This window comes from Lepidochelys olivacea (genome assembly GCF_965140295.1).
Source record: "Lepidochelys olivacea isolate rLepOli2 genome assembly, chromosome: 2".
In the NCBI taxonomy this organism is placed as follows: Eukaryota; Metazoa; Chordata; order Testudines; family Cheloniidae; genus Lepidochelys; species Lepidochelys olivacea.
The window spans coordinates 188,305,604-188,326,936 of record NC_140412.1 but is presented as its reverse complement, the minus strand read 5'-3'; the positions used below and the strand labels follow the sequence as shown (position 1 = coordinate 188,326,936).

Sequence of the window (21,333 nt, the reverse complement as noted above, 5' to 3'; positions counted from 1 at the left end):
GCTGCACAGTGGAAGGAAACTAAAGAATGCTGCCAAGTACTTCACCACGCCCGAATGATCACAGTGTTACAAAAACACTGGGAGTGAAAAATATGGTGCAGCCGGCTTCTGGGTCCCACAGCTGAGCACTGTGCATGCAGGGAGAAGAACCTCCAGCAGAAACCCCACTCCTCCTCACAGCAGCATCACTCCCTCACACTCTCCCAACCCAGCAGCAACAGCGCCAGCCTGTGTTCCAAATCCCACAACCCTTTCATACAGTCGGGTGGGATACAATTTTGGGGCCCTTTTGTGGGTCATCATGGACCAAAAGCGCTGGAGAACCACTTCATTAGACGTTATCGTTTCCTAACTATGTAAACTAGATTGTGTTTTCCTTAAATCAAAATAATTTACAACCCCCCAAATAAAAATAAATGGGGCACCTTGAATTGGTTGCTATAGAGCAGTCGGTTTTCAACCTTCTTTTTCATTTGCAAACTCCTAAAATATTTCAAATGGAGACCCCTTTGGAAATCTTAGACATAGTCTGTGGACCCCGGGGGTCCACAGACCACAGGTTGAAAACCATTGTTCTATGGTAACGACAACTGTCACGGACCCCTTAGACATAGTCTGAGGACCCCAGTGGTTTGTGGACCACAGGTTGAAAATTACGGTCTTCAGAGTATAAACCCCTATTGTATTTTTTTACACATATGTGACAATGCTGATAAGCTAATACACTTTGTCTTGTACTGAGTGAATGACAAGTTTTAGCATGGAGGATAAATCCTTTATTAAGGTGGTTTGCTGCAAAGAAGTGGCCTTCCTTGACATCTTGGCTGAAGCACTTAAGACATAAAAGGATGAAGATGAACATTCTGAACATTAAACAAGAATTTCCATGCTTTAGTGGGTTTTTAAAAAGTTCTTTCATTTCAAAGTAGTTTCTTTGTGGTGCAACATTTGCGGCACAGTAATTTTAGATTAAAAAGAGACTCTGTATCGGCCTTCTTTTCTGCTAAATACAGCCATGCCGCTCACAAGAGGAGAAAGAGGAAAAAAGAAATGTTTAATCAGCCAACCCTTCAGAAAACTGAAGAAAAGATTCATTTAAATGTTATGGCAAAGTTCAATGTACAACAGGTTACATTTTCCACAAGGGAAAAATGCTTATGGAAAACAGAACTACTTGGAAAACAGAAAACATTTTTCAAAGTTTTCTTAACTCCTCCGCCCTCAACTTTTGTTGAAATTTCATTTCACTGCAGATTTTCCAGTCAGCTCTAACTGGGAGAGTTTCAAAGTCACAGAGAGTAGACAGGCACCCAAACCCCATTCATTTTCAATCGGAGTTGGGGCGAACTCCTCTTTGTGCCTTTGACAATCTCCCACTAAATTATTTATCTATAAATTTAAATGCATGAGCCAAACTCAGCTATAAGTGAGCGGTGTGCAGCTCCGACTGAAGCACATGTGAGGTTGTTCCCATGTATCCACAGAAAAGTGTGCCCTTTATTCTCCCCTTTGATTCATACACATTATTCCCAGTAATTGTTAAGGAGAGTTACTCGTGATGGATAACATCCTGAAGTCTCTTCTCAGGCCCAGATCATGTGCAGAGGGAATCCTGTGTGTGCAGATCTGCCCCCAGCTACACTTGAGGAGATGGAGCAGCTGACTTCGTGGCACCAGTCCTGGATTTGCCAATGGCTCTTCACAAGTACATATGAGGTGTGAAAACCTGGCCTGTTGAAGCCAATGGAAGTTTAGACACTGATTTCCATGAGCCAGGATTTCACGTGGAGAGGGGGAAGATGGACTGAAGCTGAGAGTGGGGATAATGTGCATCATCCCCCCTTGCATCCTGCATGGTTTTTGCAGGAAATCTAAATCAGGCTGAGGTTGTATGCCTCTCCCGTGGAGCCACTCTGTGCTGGGGAACCCTGTTAGAGGGAAGTTCTGGGGAGTGCTGCAAGCGTGGGCGAGCTCTGGCATTGTGACTGGAGTTGTACTGCCACAGAGCAGGAAAGCCACAGCCGATGTGAATGCACAAGGCCCTGTGCCCCAATGGATCCCAAAGACCCATGTGGATCGGTGGAGGGGGATCCTCTCGGAATTTAAGGATGGAGGTCACTGTTTATTCCTTGGTGGGTGGGTAGGGAGCAAAAGAACGGGGAGGAAATCTTTTAAACTGGCCTCGTCTTCGGGCGCCTCTTGTGACCTGGGGCAATCTGGCTTTCAGTTTTCACTCTGTTCTCATTCTCCCAGTCATTAGGGCTTCACACAGGCACAGGGGTCAGCCTACTAGAGGATCCCAGTGCAGGACTAAGGCTTAAATCATTAAATATTTCAAGTGACTAAAACATCTACATTGCCTGATGCTCTAAACTTGCTACTTCATTACACTGATTAATGCACAATAAAATCAACTGGACACTGGCAGGAAACGTCGGCATCTCTGTTACACATGCTGTAGTTTAGTTTAATTTTCTGGTATCCTTTCAAATGTGTTCAAACTAAGAAGTATGGCAGGGGTGAAATTCACAAAAGGCAACCACGAGGCTCTTTACACCACCGAAGTTCCAGGATTGGGCTGCACACGGGGCGCAACTACACATGGGCCTGGTTCACCATGGAGGAGATGTTCACGCCAACCTCAACACATAGGATGAGGGGCATGTCTGCACTGTGGTTGGAAGCAAGCCTCATACTTGCGACAGCAGGGCTTGAGCCAGTAGAACTTGAGCTAGTGCACTCATAATAGCAATATGGACCTTCTGGCTCGCACTGGAGCTTGGGCTCTGAAACCTAAGGGGTCGCAGAACATCTGCCCGAGCCGGAATGTCCACACAGCTGTATTGGCGCACCATTGTGGCCCTGCTAATCCAAATCTGTATACCCAGGCTGCAAAGCTCACTCCCAGCTGCAGTACAGACATATCCATAGATGGCAGCAGTTGCAGCAAGGTGGGGAACCAGTCTGGGGAATGGGTCATGGGATCTGGTAAGCTCAGTATCCTTTGTAAGTGATGCTAATGGGCAGAACATTGGCAAGAATAGCAATTGTGGGAATGGAGTAAAACACCAAAGCCCTGGTGGCCTGGTCCCAGACCAGAAGGTGGGTGATAGATTTAACTTCTGGTCCAGATTTATTTTTATTATTTGTATTATCAGGACATCGAGTCCCAACCCTGGACCAGGATCCCATTCTGTTCGGTGCTGTACAAACATATACCAAAAAGACAATGCCTGCCCCAAAGAACTTACAGTCTAATGTGGATGAAGTGAATTCACCCACTGGGAGGAGCTTCTTTCTTTATGGGTTTTCAGACAGAGTAAAACAGGTGTCTATTTCCTGTAATTGTTATAATGGGAGAGTTGGGATTCCTATTACACTTTAAAAGTCATTAAAGAAGAGAAAATACAGTAGTTTAAATATGAGCTAAGTAAGACTCAGGAGAAGACTGAGAGGCATGAAAGAACTATTATTCCATTCAGGATGCACCAGAACGTTTAGTTATTGACGGCTTACAAATAGGTAAATTCTTCCTTGGATGACGATGGGTGGCACCTGCTCATTCAAAAGGGCAGAGGAATTTGATTCTTCTGAGGAAATGGGTTTTTTTAGGACTAATTTAGGGTTTTCCAGTCTGCTCTATGTAACGGTGCAGTACATACAGAAGCAGCGCTGGGTCCCACAGCTGTCCATTGCCCCTTACTCCAGGCCCTTATCAGATCAGACTGGTGTGTTGGGGGTGGAGGTGGAATCAAGGCTACTCTTACTCCTTGCCTGCCTGCATAGGTTCCTGCTCACCCTTTGTACCCTGACTTGATGTCCAAGGGGGTTGTGCAGGGACATAGAGGTATTTTGCTTCTCAGTAAGCCACTCCACGGTTGTATACGTCAGGCCACCACTTGACCGTAAGGGATTACGTTTCTTTTTTCGAGTAAGATAATTTTACAACAGCTACAAAACCCAACAGATGTTCAGTTTGCTCCTATTATTATGAATGTTTCCCAAATGGAATAAAAAAAATAAAAATAAAGAATAGCTGATGATCCTTTCACAACAAGTTGTTTTTTTTTAAAAAAAGCAAAAAATTAATACGAAAACTCAACATGCTATTGCTTAGGTCAAAACATACCACATGCCACTTTTTTCTCCTAAAGAAGGCAATTTGCTATATTTGACATTGATATCGTACTCTTACATTTTCTTCCAAGGTGGTGAGCTGCTCATCGAGTCTGACAGGGTCTGTACCTAGTGGAAATGCCCCTCTCCCTCTGTCATGAGTATCTGCTGGGAAATCACAGGGACTGGTGGATTCTGCTATCAGTTCCTCTGTGGCATTGATGACTTTTAGGACCTCTGTAGATATGTTGCAGAGAGAGACAGCAGAGTACTTCTGTTTTGTTACAAGAGTAGATAGGGATAAACAACAGCATTATGTTAGGACGGAGATATAATTATGGTAAGAGTCTCTTATCTGTAACTTTATTTTAAACATGCCTTCTAAAAGAATACCTAGGCGGTTCATATGAACAAAGAGGTTAAGCCATGTACTTTAAATAGTCACACACACACACACACACATACACACAAAATAACTCTTCCTAGTTTAGGGCTCAAATGACAAGGACCAAACTCTATCCCCAAATGTGAACAACACACAACACTCCCTTTGAAATCAATGGGAGCTGAATGAGCCTATTTGGTGGCAGAATTTATAACCAGATTTTAAAAACATGCCCCCACACACATTAGGTACCTGCAAATAACTGGGATCATTAATTTATGGGCCCAGAGGAGGATATATAAACATCTGTCTTACCGTACCCACAAATGAGGAAGTGCCATCCTTACTTGACTATTAAAATAACAGGTTTCTAGGGGCTGTTTCTCATTATTTGTCAGCCTTCCAAAAAAGAGGCTGAATTAAGGACACTTTAAAAATCAGCATCAAAATGTTTGTCTGCTTCCTATATTTACTAACTAAATTACTTTAACTAACACGGAAAAACTAACACTCTCCAACCCTGTTCTACCGAGCCCTGTTTCTACAGTCAATGGACTTTATTCTTACATTGATTTTAGACCAGGGTAACTTCTTTGACAACAATAAAGTTACACCTGATTTACACCAGGATGTGATGATAATTAGGACAGGTGAGGACAGGAACTAAATCTGATATTATAAATGCGCAGGGCTTGATCTAAAGTTCACTGAACTAAATGCAGATACTCCCACTGACTTCACATGGAAGCACATGGGCATACTTCAGCGCAACTACTCAGAGGAGTAAGTGTTTGAAGGGTCAGCCCTTAAATGTAATTTTTAATTCCCAATCCTGCAAACATTATGCATGTGTGTGATGGGACTCCTCGTGTGTAAATTTACCCACATGCAAAGTGTCTGTAGGATAAGAACTAAGGACGGTTAGATAGCGGAAGTATTTAATCCATTGACTTTACAGTTATTAATGTGTTTCCACGACTGTCATTTATTAAAAGTAAGTCACATTAAACTTTCACATTCAATGGGGAACAGCAGAAATAATTTTCTCTTGTTTCCCGCGAACTCTGGTGCAGTTACGTTACAGTAACTCTTATGGTATTACTTTTTTGTTAAATTAACTGTACATTTTTTTAAAAAAGCACACTACTCTACATGTCAGATGAGGCCACTATTGAAAACTTGCTCTTTTTTCAGAGCATGTATGGATTCATCCCTTGTACACACACATTAAGTCAGCCTTAGTTCTGTTATTCAGTTAAATTACAAGGAAAAAAAGCCGGAGAGAGAAGAGGAGAACAGAAGCAAATCCAGTTTGTTAACGGGTCACAGGTCTGCAGGTTGTCAGGGAGGCGAGAGAGAGAGAGTCATTAACAAGCAGGATAAAGGACTCTCTGTACAGAGCGGAAATACTTGAATCACAAAGAGTTACCTACCTCTCTTAAGATTCTAGTGTTTTTTCCATTTATTTATGGAAGTGCCAATTAGGTAAAAATAGATCAATAATAATATAGGAGGGAGGAGGAAATCAATGTTACTTTGCTTTCATTATTTGCCTTCACAAGCACCTTTTCTTGTTCTATCCTATCAATTAAGACAAAAAGGTATTCTGGATAGATGTCTTGAATTTTCGTTAAAGTATACAGCTTTGACATATGTTCCAAGGAATTGAAGATCTGAATTCAGTGTTTATTTCTTCATGAAATCCATAGCACTTACTGCTATTATGGATCATTTACAAAATTCCATCTCTTTAGAGTTTTTCAGTCTAAGTTTCTGAGAGCATGTCTACATGGGGAGATAGTGACCAGAACAGCTATTCTGCAATAGCTCTTCTGGAATAGCTCCCTCTGTGGCCATTATTAACAGGCGCCGACTTTCCGAAGTGCCAGGGGGTGCTTGACCCCCAGCTCTGCCCCAGGCCCTGCCCGCAACTCCATCCAAGGCCCCAGCCTGCTCTTCCCACCCAGTTCCACCCCTTCCCCCCCAGTTCCACCCTTTCCCCGAGCGCGCACGTCCTCGCTCCTTCCCTCTCCCTCCCAGCCTCCCTGCATGCTGTGAAACAGCTGATTGCGGCAGGCGGGAGATGTGGGAAGGGAAGGGGAGGCGCTGATCAGCGGGGCCCGCCAATGGGCAGGAGGCACTGGGGAGAGTGGGGGGAGCTGATAGGGGAGCTGCCAGTGGGTGCTGAGTACCCACCATTTTTTCCCCATGGGTGCTCCAGCTCCAGAGCACCCACGGATTTGGCGCCTATGACACTATTACATAATTATAATAAAAGTGCCTTTTGCTCATTTACCTTATTCTGTTTCCAAAGTGTATTAGGCTCAATTGGAAAAAGGCACACTTATTGTGGAATAATGTTGGGTCGCCCTCAAAGTTATATAAGTACGATAGAATTATAATTATGAAGTAGTAGAAATAAAGATAGACAAAAGAGCATATAGGCATTGTAAAAAGGTATGAACATCAGTTCCATGCTGTTGAATTTCACTCTGTAACAAATGCAAGGCCAAAGTGCTAATTATTTCAGGCCAGTACAGGACAAAGAGTCTGTGCTGGAAAGTGATAAGAACTTTGAGGAAACAATGCTGTTCTTTAAAACAACACCCTGATGCTCTTCCCCCACGGGGGCCCCTTGTCATGCCTATGTAAATCTTGGTATCCAAAGAGGGAAAAATAGATAGTGGGATAAAATGAATTATTGTTAAATTCATTTTGAATGAATCATTGTTAAATGAATCAAGTCACAGATTGTGTTGTTAAGTAAAAGAATGAATGATGAGTGCATGGAATTGAGAGCGTGAAGCAGGGAAATAATTGGTTAGTAAATGGTGCCAGCCTAATCCTAAGAATTTCAACCTTGGTATCGATGGGCCGAAGAATATTCAAAGCAGAGATAACTGGATGACCCCCAGAGGGTGAACCGGAATCCACCCAAAACGCATCAAGGAAAAACAAGAAGATAACACCTAGCCATCACGGAGCTGTCATGGATGTATCACCTGCTGATTGAGCTGATTGATGGTCATCTCAATTGTAAATTCAGCATGATGAAGCAACTTCCATAGACTTGTACTGAACCAGAGACCTATAAAAATTGGGTCCAGAGACTGTGTTCTTTGAGTCTGGTTCTACGATCACCCTCCAGGAGCATCAGATGTGCATCTGACAATGACTCGGCTCCACTCTCATGTCCAGGCCACCTGGCCAGTGACTGGGCACGAGCACTGTCTAGGCTGGTAATTATAACAACCTTTTTGCAGAACCTGTGTGTGAATGTCTGTGTGTGTGAATGGATCTACATAGAAATTGCATATAGGAATATTTTGTTGTATTTACAATAAACGCAGCAATTTGCCTTGTCCCTCTTACAAGATCCTGCTGGTATCGTTTTTATTAGTGTAACAATAAGAGTATCCAAGACAGGCCCTAAGAAATCAAGATTTGTTCAGTACACTACGGACCCCCAAAAAAGTTAAAGGAAAGAGAGAATCATTTTAGAATTTTCTAGACTTTTGAGGAAAGTTTTTACTGGCAGCTGTAGCTCTGCTGCTTTTTAAAATTGTAGATTTGCCCCAAAATCAGTATATCCAAAGGAGCAACAAACCCTGGAAACTGGCTTGAAAGTAGTTCTGAATGTCTAGGCTGTGTGACAGAGTCTGTGAACGTATCCTGAGAATACAGTAGATGGACACAGGAGTAATAGGTTTCAGAGTAGCAGCCGTGTATTCGCAAAAAGAAAAGGAGGACTTGTGGCACCTTAGAGACTAACCAATTTATTTGAGCATAAGCTTTCGTGAGCTACAGCTCACTTCATACTTCACTGAATGCATCCGATGAAGTGAGCTGTAGCTCACGAAAGCTTATGCTCAAATAAATTGGTTAGTCTCTAAGGTGCCACAAGTCCTCCTTTTCTTTTTACAGGAGTAATAGATTCTGTGACTTCCTATTTTTTCCTTTCGGAGCTCCTGGAGAATCTACTCCTGTCAAATAAGAAAGCTGCAGTGTTTGATTCCAAAGAAATGATTACATGTAAACAAAAATCGGTTTCCCTTTCAATTTAAATATTTCTGATTATTACAGTCTCTAAAAGTTTTCAAAAACAATCATTAAATTCAGAGTCTAAATGTCTGGAAAATGTCCCAGTGACGGGCATTTACAACTCACCTTTCTCCCGGCTTGCATTTTGAAGAAAATTGACGGTAAGGTTTAGTAATTGCCAAACAGACACACCACAGCTAAATTTTAGGGAGTTTAGGGTCCCCTGCGAGCTCTTAGGCCCAAACTGGAAATGCTCCCTGCTTGATCACATTTTTCCTCCATTTTTTGGGAGCATCTACAGAGCTGGTCAAAATGATTCCAGTTTCAAAATGTCAAGTTTCCAAAATCGGGGTTGAGAAGGGACAGGCGAATGCCCCAAAAATTCTTTTGTGAAAATGGTCATGACTTTTTATTCCTAGTTTTTTGACCTGCTGTTATGTATGAATAGGAGTTTCTGAGGCTTTCTCCGGGCAGCTGCAGGAGATGGGCATCAGGAGGCAGCCTTGAAACCCTGCAGGGCTCCCTGGAGCTGGAAGGGACTGTAGCTGGGAAGAGTAGAAGGCAACTCTAAATCTCATTTTAATGAGAGTCAAGTCACACACGAGTATCCGTCCCCCACCAAAATATTAACAAGGGAAGAGACACCCCTGAGATCCAGAGATAAACAGACAAGGGATTCAGGGTCCCTCGCCTCTCTTGAGATCTACCTGCCTGGGATTGCTGATCCTGGATGCTAACAACTCTATCTATCACTCTCTTTAAAACATCTCTGTATGAGAGGAAGTCAAAGGAAGAGGGAACAGGGAGGGCAAAGTCCTATTTTAATTAATGATGCAGATATGGTCCCATCAAAATTGATAGGATATCTACAAGAAAGAAAAAATAACATACAATTACAGCTCACAGAATGATGCTATCATCAGTTTCAGAGTAGCAGCCGTGTTAGTCTGTATTCGCAAAAAGAAAAGGAGGACTTGTGGCACCTTAGAGACTAACCAATTTATTAGAGCATAAGCTTTTGTGAGCTACAGCTCACTTCCTCAGATGCATATCGTGGAAACTGCAGCAGGCTTTATATATACACAGAGAATATGAAACAATACCTATTCCCGCAGGACAGTGGGGTGGGAATAGGTATTGTTTCATATTCTCTGTGTATATATAAAGCCTGCTGCAGTTTCCATGATATGCATCTGAGGAAGTGAGCTGTAGCTCACGAAAGCTTATGCTCTAATAAATTGGTTAGTCTCTAAGGTGCCACAAGTCCTCCTTTTCTTTTTGCTATCATCAGTGAGGGCCATTTACTGTCCTCAACCAGCAGAAGAAACAGCGATGTCAATGGGAGTTCCATTCATGGGCTGTGTAATGGCAATATTATTCTGAAGCTAGCAGGACAGTGTATTATGGAAACATCATTCGAAGTTCCATCATTAAGGTTGCGTTAAAGTTTGCACTTGAAGCAGGGATTCAATCTCTTTTGTTATATATGAAAAGTACAGAGTATCCTCCTTAAAATCCCTTTGGACACAGAACAAATATCCTGATTATTAAGGAAGCTGACAGGAGCAGCAGCTGCTTGATGAAGGCCTTGATCCGGCAAACATTTGAGCATGTGCGACACTTAAAAACATGTGAATAGTCTCACTGAAATCAATAGTAGTAGTAATGTATGTAAAAGAAAGCACATTCATATGAGTTTTTACAGGACCAAGGCCTGACACTGCTGATCTCATAAAGTCTGATCCAAAGGCCACTGAAGTCAAGGAGTGTCTTTACATGGGCTTCATTGGGTTTGGATCATGCCTTCATAGATTGTAAGCTTCTAGGGGCTGGGACCATATCTTCATAAAGTTTATAAAGTGCCTATCAGTCTCGACTCAATCCTGATCTGGGGATTTCTATGCACTAATGTGACAACAGACTGTTCACTAACATCATGACAAGAAAGGCTATTGTTTATAACTTTATATTTACACTTGGCTGAGGATTTTACTAAGGAAGAGAAAGATGTCTGAGCAGTACACAGAATCCTCAAACACTGCATGATCCCTGGACACACTGGGCCAGATCCTCAATGGAGCTACACTGATTTACGCCAGCAGAGAATCTGGACTGCAATCACCTATGTCTATACTAAGAGTGAATATTTTAGGGGTATCTATGAGATTAGTTTCCTCTGTAAAAAAAAATATTTAAAAGCTATGGGACACAATAACAATCTCCTAAAATTCATAGACACATACCCAGCAAAGGCATGTTTGTAGGTGGACATTTCAAACTGATAAAATGCTCTCTTGGCTGACGTTTGTTATATGCCTCATTCAGCGTGCCACTGGAAGAAGGGTCATCATTACCTCCTACAGGTGATTCAAAAAGACAGCCATCACACCATGATAAAGTCTCTCACATCTGCCTTGTCTCATAGTCAAATAACTAATATGGATGAGCCAGACGTGTAGGCAATCTGTATTACAAATATCTAGCGCAGAACAACTAAACACGAACATGCTGTGGAAGCACTGGGCCAGATTCTGATCTCAGCTATACTGGTATAAATCTGGAGTAACACCACTGATTTCAACGGTGTTCAATGGAATTACTCTGAAATTTAACATATGTACTTGAAATCAGGACCTGCTACAGTGAGTTTGAGATAATTTAAGACAATTGGAGCAGGGGGGGAAATTACAGGCCTTGAATATTCTTTTGCTGTAATTAATGTCCACATTTACAATATTGCAACTCTTTATTGTGTTTTTAAATGTATATCAAGGGCACTCAGAGCTCTGGATGGATGTTCATTGGTGAGGAGTTTTAAATCTAATGATATAATACTATATATATATATTGTTGCAAATTGAAAGAAGGATGAAAAATGGCCTAAGATTTAGATGCTGATTCTATTGTTTTCTTTATATATATATATATATATATATAAAGAAAACAATAGAATCAGCATCTAAATCTTAGGCCATTTTTCATCCTTCTTTCAATTTGCAACAACAGACACAGAAAAGGCTCCCTGTATATTAAATACAATTTTTCAATAGGGTAGGTAGCTCTTGTTAAGTTTTCATTATTTTTTTCTTTCTCCTGTACTGTGCTTTGTTTTATTGTAAAAGTCTGCTCCAGTTAGATGGTGTCTCACTTTATTCACAAAATGTGTACTATGGGGTGGGAAATTGTCACATAGTAGAGGCAGGAGCTAGGGACATCAGGGAGCACATGCCGCTACAAGAGAAGTGCTTTATTAGAAATAACCCAGGAGTGACACTGATAGACAACACTACTTCTGGGTGTAATGTGACTTACAGTATTAGCCCTTCAAGTAAATCTCAGCAAATTTCCAGCAAATCTCAACTCTGAGCTTCAGAAGCACCCTTCCTGAACTTTACCACTTCTAATACATGTTAATATCAAAAAGAAAATGTGGTCTAACTATAATCTTGAACTCAGAGGCACCGACTTCCCCAGTTCCTGGGTGGTGCTCGACCCCCTGCTCTGCCCCAAGCCCTGGTCCCACTCCATTCCTTCCCCCAACCAAACCCTGCCTCTTCCTGCCCCTGCTCCACCTCTTCCCGTCCCTGCCCCTTCCTGCCCCCACTCCTCCCCCGGCAGCGCCTCCTGCATGCCGCTGAACAGCTGATCGCCGCAGGCGGGAGGCCCAGGAGGGAGGGAGAGGAGCTGATGGGGGGCTGCCGGTGGATGCTGAGCACCTGCTGTTTTTTTTCCATGCGTGCTTCAGCCCCGGAGCACGCACGGAGTCGGCGCCTATGCTTTAACTAAAGGACAAATTAGACTACCTGAACCTCTGAGCCTGGCGAGAGGATTATTCTACCCCAAAGTCATTTGACTTTCTAGTAATACTCTGAGATTCTTTCTTCTCTGGCTCTTCTTGTTTTCTTTTCCTTGGCTTTAGACTTGGCCTTTTCCTGTTGTTTGACTTGAGGCTTGTCCTTTTCCCCATTCTTCTCTTTCACTTTCTACTAGTCATTTTAGACTTGGGGCCTTTTTGCTGCTCTTTTTTTAAAACTTGGGATTTGTCCTCTTTCAATTCTTGGGTTTCAGGATCCTCCTTTTATTCTTTTTTTTCTTCATTTTTGTCTGATTTTTGCCTTGCTTTCTCCATCCTCAAGGTCTGTAACAGCTCTTCTCTCATCATACAGAAATCACCAATGGCAGCTCTAAAGCTCTCATTACAACTTTGGTCATTTACCACATGACTCCTGGGTCTGTGGAAAGGAAGCTCAATTTTCCTGACCTCAGTAACCGCAGTTTGCAAACTCTTTAGCAAGCCAGATTTTTAAAACCCCAGAGGGGGATGAAAATTATTGCCTGGATCTTCCAATTTGTGTCTAGCCAATGAGTTCGCTCAGCTTTCATCTGCCACAAAGTTCCATGCTGTTTCAGGTTTCAGTCTGTTTGGCTAGTGTCAAAGATCTATGTGGTGATCTTTTACATTTTTTGCTGTCTCCTCTACAGAGCTACCATCATAATCATCAGTAAACTGCTCCTCACTAGGATATGACAGCAGAGAAGATAGGATATCATTGTCAGTCCTGCCTCAAGAAGACATTGTCAGTCTTGCCTCATCTACAGTGAACAATTCTCCAGATTATATCGCCTCCCCTTTTTCTGTCCCTTCTCCCCCCTGCACTGTGGATTGCTTCCAATTTACAAGACAGTTTATGTTGGAAGAGGCTTTCCCTTTGCTTTCTCTCCTCTCCCTCCCCCAACTAATGGGACAGTTAGAATGCTTTCAAAACATACTATCTTGATCTTTCTTTTCAGAAGTGCCACACTGTGAAATTCTATAGCACAGCATTGGCTTCCTGGGTAAAAGCTAATAAATAATGGAAACAAACCAGCAGTACCACCACAAATGTATCATTAGGACAAAAAATTAGGACAAAACCAAAATGGTGCCACGATCCAGACAGCTGTGAGCCAGCAAGCACGCAAATCCTCACTTATGTTCCAGCTGTGTACCAGCTGTGTCAGATTTTCTCGTCTAGAACTTACATACATTCAGGACGTCTCCATGTACTTATGTACATTATGATTGGTGGCTCTTAAAGTGCTGTGCATTTTTTGCACTAATCTTTTGCCCTTGTTTTTCTTATATATTGACCCAGCTGCTAGTATTTGTTCACTTTGCTACCATACTGTCACTGTCAGAGGTGAGGGCCCAATCTTCAGCCTCCAATACAAACATCTCTCCTTCAACCAACATCACCACTGTGATTTGCGATACAACTGAGGAAATTTCACATCAACATTATGCTCAAGAAAGGGACAAAGAAAGAAAGTTTCCATCACTAATGGCCCTGACAGTATTGATCAGATTCTTCATCACTGTTAGCGCAAACATTACCAGCTTCATTCTCGAGTTGCTTCATCACGCTCTCTGCAGTGTGGCTGTTCTTTGATGAATATCTGTTGTCTTAAAACTTTTCCTTCTCCAAAAATTATTTCATAGGGTGTGTAATCTCCTTGGGATTTAGAGAGCATGGCCCCTTTAAAACCTTGTCCTGAGGTAGGGGAAGTGCTGTTTTTTCCAGGGGGAAGAGAATAGGGAAAGGGAGAGCAACAGGATGTGTGTGTCTGAAATTCCAGACAAAAGGGCCTACAGGGAGCAGGCCCTCACACAGGGAAGTAGCTGAGAACTAGCACAAAGCAGTGGAGGGACAGAGCAGCCAACCAGGGACAACCCAGGACAGGAGCCAGGAAGAGCACCGGGCCAGGGAGGAATCACCAGAGAAGGACAAAGTGGAGCCAGATCCAGTAACACTGTCACCCAGAGCTGTATGGATGAGTACCGAGGCTCGTGACTTTGCAATGGGAATATGGAGGAAGGTTGTAGCTTTGCAATGGGAATATGGAGGGAGGTTGAGTGAAGAGGTTGTCTCTCTGTGTAGGTTTGCAGCAAGTGGCAGAAGAGGGCACCGGGGGGGTTAGTTGGGGAAAGTTCACTGGCGCTGAAGATGACCAGGAGCACCCAAGACTCACTGCCAGACTGGAACTCTGCCCAGGACTCCGGAACTCTGGGTCTAGACGCATTGCTTGGCATCTACCCTTGTATATTGTGGCACAACCGGGAACGTGAGTCCTTGTGTTGGATGCAACCCTGTTTTATTGCTCCCCCTATCTTCTTTCCCTGTTCATATTTCCCTTTCCTATATTCATTGTACTGATCCAACGTGCTTACTCCCGGGGATTTGGAACAGGTGCTTCTGGGGTAAAAGGGAGTTTCTCTGTTGCACTCCTGCATGTGCCTCTTCTTGGCTGGAGTTGCCAGCAGAGTGGACTTCATCTTGGTCATAAGGATGCTAGAGTTACATGGGGTCATAGATTCCAAAGCCAGAAGGGACCAGAGTGATCATCTAGTTAGACCTTATATATAACACAGGCCACAGAACTTCCTAAAAATAATTCCTAGAACAGATCTTTTGAAAAACATGCAATCTTGATTTTAAAATTGCCACTGAATGATAATCCACCACTGATTCTAATCGTTAATTGCACTTACCTTTACCCTTATTTCCTGTCTGAATGTTTCTACCTTCAAATTCCAGACATTGGATCACATTATAGTGTTCTCTGATAGACCGAAGAGCCCACTAGCAAATATTTGTTCCCTACGTAGATACTTATACACTCTGATAATCACCCCATAGCCTTCTCTTTGTTAAGCAAAACAGATTGAGCTCCTGGAGTCTATCGCTATAAGGCAGGTTTTCTAATCCGTTAATAATTCTTGTGGCTCTTCTCTGAACCCACTTCAATTTATCAACATCCTTCTTGAATTGTGGGCAACAGAACTGGACACTATATTCCAGCAGTGATCACACCAGTGCCAAATACAGAGATAAAATAACCTCTCTACTCATATTCAAAATTCCCCTGCCCTTTTGGCCATGGAGTCACACTGGCAGCTCATATTCAGCTGATTATCTACTATGACCCCCAAATCTTTTTCAGAGTCACTGCTTCCCAGGATAGAGTCCCCCATCCTGTAAGTATGGCCTGCATTCCTTGTTCTTAGAGGTATACATTTACATTTAGTTGTACTAAAACACATTGTTTGCTTGTTCCCAGCTTACCATGCAATCCAAATTGCTCCTTGTCAGTGACCTGTCCTCCTCATTATTTACCATTCCTGCAATTTTTGTGTCATCTGTAAACTTTATCTGTTATGATTCTATGTTTCTTCCAGATCACTGGAAAAATGTTAAAAGAGCACAGGGCCAATTCTTGCAGGCCCCCACTAGAAACACACTTGCTCAATGATGATTCTGCATTTACAATTACATTTGGAGACCTATCAGTTTACCCGTTTTTAATCCATTTAACATGTGCCATTTTAATTTTATATCATTCTAGTTTTTTAATCAAAATGTTGTGTGGTACCAAGTCAAAGTACACTTCATCAACACTACTGCCTTTATCAACCAAATTTGTAATCTCACCAAAAAAAGATATCAAGTTAGTTTGACAGGCTCTATTTTCCATATACCTGAGTCACCTGCTGAGAGCAATAAGATTCACTCCAGGTTTTACACAAAGATGTGTGGAGCTCATTCCACAGCCTGACCAGATCCCCAAGAAAGCTCTATCTCCTGCACAGACGAGCTTTGCCTTTGTGGTGGACAGCTCCACTGTGTTTGAGGAACAGAGTTGTTCACCATAGTCCTCATCTGGAGCTTCAGGTGATCTTTTAGGTATCCTGGGCCCAGATGATTTTGTGCCATGAAGAGAAACACAGAAACCTTGAATTTGACTGAATATTCTATGGGAAGCCAATGTGGAGTGCAGAGGACAGGTGTAATGTGCTCACGGTAGCCTGTGCTGTTAAAGGGATGCATTGCCACCAAAGTGTGGGAATTCTGGCTTTGTTTTAGCACCAGTAATTTCTTCCCGAAGGAAAGCTGAATGCTCATTTAGCAGCAGAAGACAGAATTATCTTTGATAATGTTCTATTCCACTGATATCCTCCAATATACAGTTAAGTTAGAGAAACTTTAGTCTTCCTTTTGAACTGTGCTGATACTTCTCTGTATTAGACATTTTTTTGTAATGAAATTAAATCACTTTCCCAATATAAACACTGAAGTTACTATTAATTAGTTCTAACACTTTGTTTCTGGAAATCAACTTGCCACAAAATAAGGAGGAAAGTTATTTTCTCCAAATTAAATATTCTGCCCCAAATTGTAAATACAATATTTTTAAAATCTCATAAAATATAAGGCAGACAAAATTCCATAGCTATCTAAAAATGAGCACAAAATTATAAATATTGAATATATGGAATGAAACGATAAGAAACATCTGTGATTTTTACTAAAGGAAGCCAGAAAAATGGTAGTTCGCATGGATTAACAAAACAAGTGTATAAAACAGGATGAAAAGAGAAGGCTGAGGGGTTAATTTTATTGAATCAAGGATCAAGCTTTCATTCAAAAAATGGATCTCTGCTTCATGTCTATTTTGTGGAACACAATGAAATTAGTTTGTTTAGCTATATATTATATGCCGGTGATTTTAGATCATCAAGTTTTATTAAGACAGGTTTCACAGTAGCAGCCGTGAAAAATCAGGCATAAACAACTAAAATAATAAAGGGAAAGTTTAAAAAAAGATTTGATAGAATAAAGAAACTGTTTCTGTACTTGTTTCATTTAAATTAAGATGGTTAAAACAGCATTTTTCTTCTGCATAGCAAAGTTTCAAAGCTTTATTAAGTGAACGTTAAGTTGTAAATTTTTGAAGGAACAATACTGTTTTGTTCAGAGTTTCAAACATTTCAGAGTTACGAACAACCTCCATTCCTGAGGTGTTCGTAACTCTGAGGTTCCTACTGTACATATCTGCCCTCTGCTTCTTCTTACTTTACTGATAAAACAAGTTCTTCCTCCTGATACAGCTAAGAGCAAGATGATTACTCTTCCGCTTCATGGAGCATCAACAAATTGTCTGCTAAGTTCTGATTGCATCATCTTTTCTTTCCTACCAGTGACGAGGCATGAGCCAGACAAACAAGCTTGATTTTTCAGATCTATATTTTTTCACAGCTGATAGCCAGAAAAATTATCTTGACATGTAAAGAGAAAAAATTTGCTCTGGAAATATGGAAACCCTCAATATCATTTTTAGATCCCTTTTACTAAATAAGAAAAATATGGACAAAAAATAAAACACTCTCACCTGCTGTAATACTGAGGATAAAACCTGCAGTTTTAAATGGAGATCAAAAGCCTTTTGTTTTTCCTAGGTAGTTGGTCAGCAATTAAATAGAAAGGCAGAAAATATATGTTAATTCCTAAACAGGTTAAGACAACTTGCTTGTAGAGAACTATGGAATTAAGGTAAGGGATAAGATGCAAAGGAATATAAAATACAATAAACCATTATATTTTACATGTAACTAAAATATATGAAATACAGCACTGTCTATTTCTTTTTATTTGCAAGATTCAGGATAGCATAGCTCATTAAAGTCAGCTATGTTACAAAATATCTGGATTCTCATGATACATTTTTGATAATATGAAATAAACATGAAATGATGATTTGTATCATCACTAAAGAAAGTGGCTCCAGGAAGATGACTTCTGTAGTAATGTTGAGAAACAAGAAACTTGCATTCATAGCTTTTGGACCCACATGACAACTCTCTGAAAACAGATTTCTGTGCTTCTTTTGGCAACAATCAACTATGCAACAAATACTGCGTGTGAGTCCAGTGTCAACAATGTTAATATCTCACTTTCTTATGTCATTGTCAAGTTCTATCAGATGCTGATGAAATAAATTCAAGATGCAAAGACTATTTATTTTTTTGGTAAGTCAAGGTCTCCTGGAGTTTTATTTTATTTTTCTTTTATTACGCGGTACATTTCTTATGTGTAGCCGGTGCTAGTACCTAAATAAAAGGACTTCTAAATTTCCTTCTGAAGAAGGTGAACCTTTTGTATTGGAAACTCTCTAAAGATTCATGTTCCTAATGTGCTGTGGGGGATTACTTCAGAATAAATGTTCAGAAGTGACCGTGGATTTTGGGTATCCTATTTGACATGACTTGGATCTAACTCTCAAAGGTGCTGGACAACCACAATGCCAAATGAAGTCAGTGCTCAGCACCTCAACAGCTCAGCACCTCAACAGTCAAACCCAAGAGGTGGCTCAGTTTGGGCATTCAAAATTGGGGGAACCCAATATCAATATTTGCTTTTGAATTTTTTCTTCTTTTAGGTGTTTATCCTGGCATCCTTAGCCAAAATATTTCACCCCACACTGTCGTTCAGTATGGTGTGCGTGAGTTGGTTGTCATTCTCCACCCCCGAGATGGCTCCATATCGATGATGCTGTACGCATACAATTTGTGAAGTGCTTTAGGATAAAATAAGATTGTCTAAATTATTAATATAATAATAATAATATAATAAATCATGATGTACCGAAATGCAAGAATTATTCTGTGTGTATCACACATAAGTGTAAAATATTTAATAAGAAAAACATCTCTTAGGGCTTGTCTACACAGGGACATTTACTGGCATAATTATACCCATATAGTTATATTGCTATTGCAATACTGATATAACTCCCCATGCTGATGCTCTTGTTCTGGAATATATGTTGGTGAATTTTCCCGTGTAGACAAGCCCTCAGTTTTAGGTAGAGCAGCTGTCATTCAGATATTTATAAAGCTCATGGATATCTGCACTTAGAGTGCAGTTTTCTATTAATTCTTTTGTAAAAAGATTAAGCTCATTTGGAATAAGGTACTCTTTTTCTGGAATAAGAGTGTCCACACACAGAGTTAATCAGGAATAGATAATCCACTTTAAATTCACATCCTATCTTATTCCAGGTTAACTTTCATGTGCAGATAAGTCCTGAGTCTTACTGGGGTATCTTAATGTTTTCTTTATAAGAGACTGTAGCTACCAGGTTACTCCCATTCATGAGTATAAAGGCTGTCCTTTGCCACAGCTGGACCCTGGAAACAGCAGCTCCTTTTCAGACAAAGTCCAGGCTGGGAATGAGTTTTCCCCTGGTTGCAACATCCATGGCCCACACTTTTGTTTTCACAACTTCCCTTAATGAACTCCAGCTGTCATCTCCTCCCTCTATGACTGACATCTTTCCACAGCCTTTGGGGGTGTCAGGGCTTATCATAGAATCATAGAATATCAGGGTTGGAAGGGATCTCAGGAGGTCATTTAGTTGAACTCCCTGCTCAAAGCAGGACCGACTAAATTATCCAGCCAGGGATCATCCCAACTTCTCTCCCCATTCTAGAGAGTTGGTTAATTTTCTCCTCTCCTTGCTGATGGACAGGGACAATAACCCAGGTGCAGTCCCCTAGGATTTTTGCCACATTACAAAAATATTTGAATGCATTTTTCCTACAATTGTTTATGATGTTGGTTGTTCATGGAAGTAGGATCTCATGGGCATAGTGGTCACTTCATAGTAGAGGATCAAGTAATGCTGTTTTTCAAAATGCAAATTGACATGATTGCATATCAGTCACTATAAGAGAGATAGTCTTTATTTCATGTGGGTACCTATCCCTGATGTATACAATCTGAATTAAGAGGACACTGGCAGGTCACACTTGCCCCAGAATGTAAGCTTTGTAAATGTATAAAATCTAAGATAAGTAGAAAGATTTCCATGAATTTTAAAAAGGAATATTTTAATGGAAAAGGAATTTTTATGATAGTTAGTTATATTGTGAGACTCTACAGAGGCTCCAAACAGAGATCCACTGTGCTTTGTACTGTACAAATGAGTGGGAAAGAAAGAGAATCACTGTCCCAGGCAGCTCACAATCTAGGGAAGTATTTATTTTTAAGCAAATCGACTTTCAGGTTCCGACTCAGGAAATCATGTCTGTTCAGGAAAGCACTTATGACCACAGCCCAAAAGATAGAAGACAAAGCTCAGGCTTGAAGTTAATAAGCGTTTGCTTAAGTGCTTTCCTGAACAGGGATGGACTTTTTCAAGAGTTTAAGCACATTGCTCAACTGAGGCTTTAGACTGCAATCCAAACATTGAAGCACAAGCAGGGAAAATTAAACTGGCTGCAAAAGTGAAATTAGTTAGTCTATTTTTATGGCCTAAGCAAAAAGAAATATAAGAAGTAAACAAAAAATAGACAGACTTAAATGACTTAATTTTTTTTTTAAATTTTTGGTTTTAATGATATAATGATGATCTGTAACCAGGCCAAGAAAGTTTGTTTTTTATAATATATGACATGCCTCTGTAAAATATAGCTCTTCTGATTAGTGGGGCAGAGCACATACCAAATCTCAGGGCTACTGTGATGCTGAGGAAATTGTTGTTAAGGGCATATAATAAACCTGGAATATTACTACTCATGAATATGCAAAACAAGAGAGCTAAAATTCACATCTTATCACAAATGTTACTCCCAGCATCATATCATGAAGACTTCCACAAAATGGTTTCAATATTTTGTTTGTTTGTTTGGTATTGAAATATTTTCCTAAGTTTTTAGAGACAAAGAAGGAAAAAAGTAAGATATAAAGAGTAAATCCAGGTTAATTTCCCGACAAACTAATTAGAAAGAGAAATGCATGTCAGGTCTCATTAAAACAGAATTTATGCAATGGGCTCTAAGAATGTTTGTGTATGAGAATAAATCTTCAGAAATACCACATATATCAAGTAAAATGTTCAAGGCCAACATTTTCAAACTTGTGTCCTAAAGTTAGGCTCCTAAAACCCATATTTAAACATCCAAATGTAAATGA

At 40.8% G+C, this 21,333-nt stretch overlaps 1 protein-coding gene across 6 annotated transcripts in view; it reads right to left on the bottom strand.

Moving 5' to 3' along the window:
* Positions 1 to 21,333, bottom strand: part of MYRIP (myosin VIIA and Rab interacting protein) — a 348,736-nt gene that overhangs the window by 9,095 nt on the left and 318,308 nt on the right. For all 6 annotated transcript variants that reach the window (XM_084621621.1, XM_084621618.1, XM_084621622.1 and 3 more), the window contains exon 12: positions 4,196 to 4,390. In XM_084621621.1, coding sequence (XP_084477747.1) covers positions 4,196 to 4,390 — 195 coding nt within the window. The remainder of the gene's footprint in view (positions 1 to 4,195; positions 4,391 to 21,333) is intronic.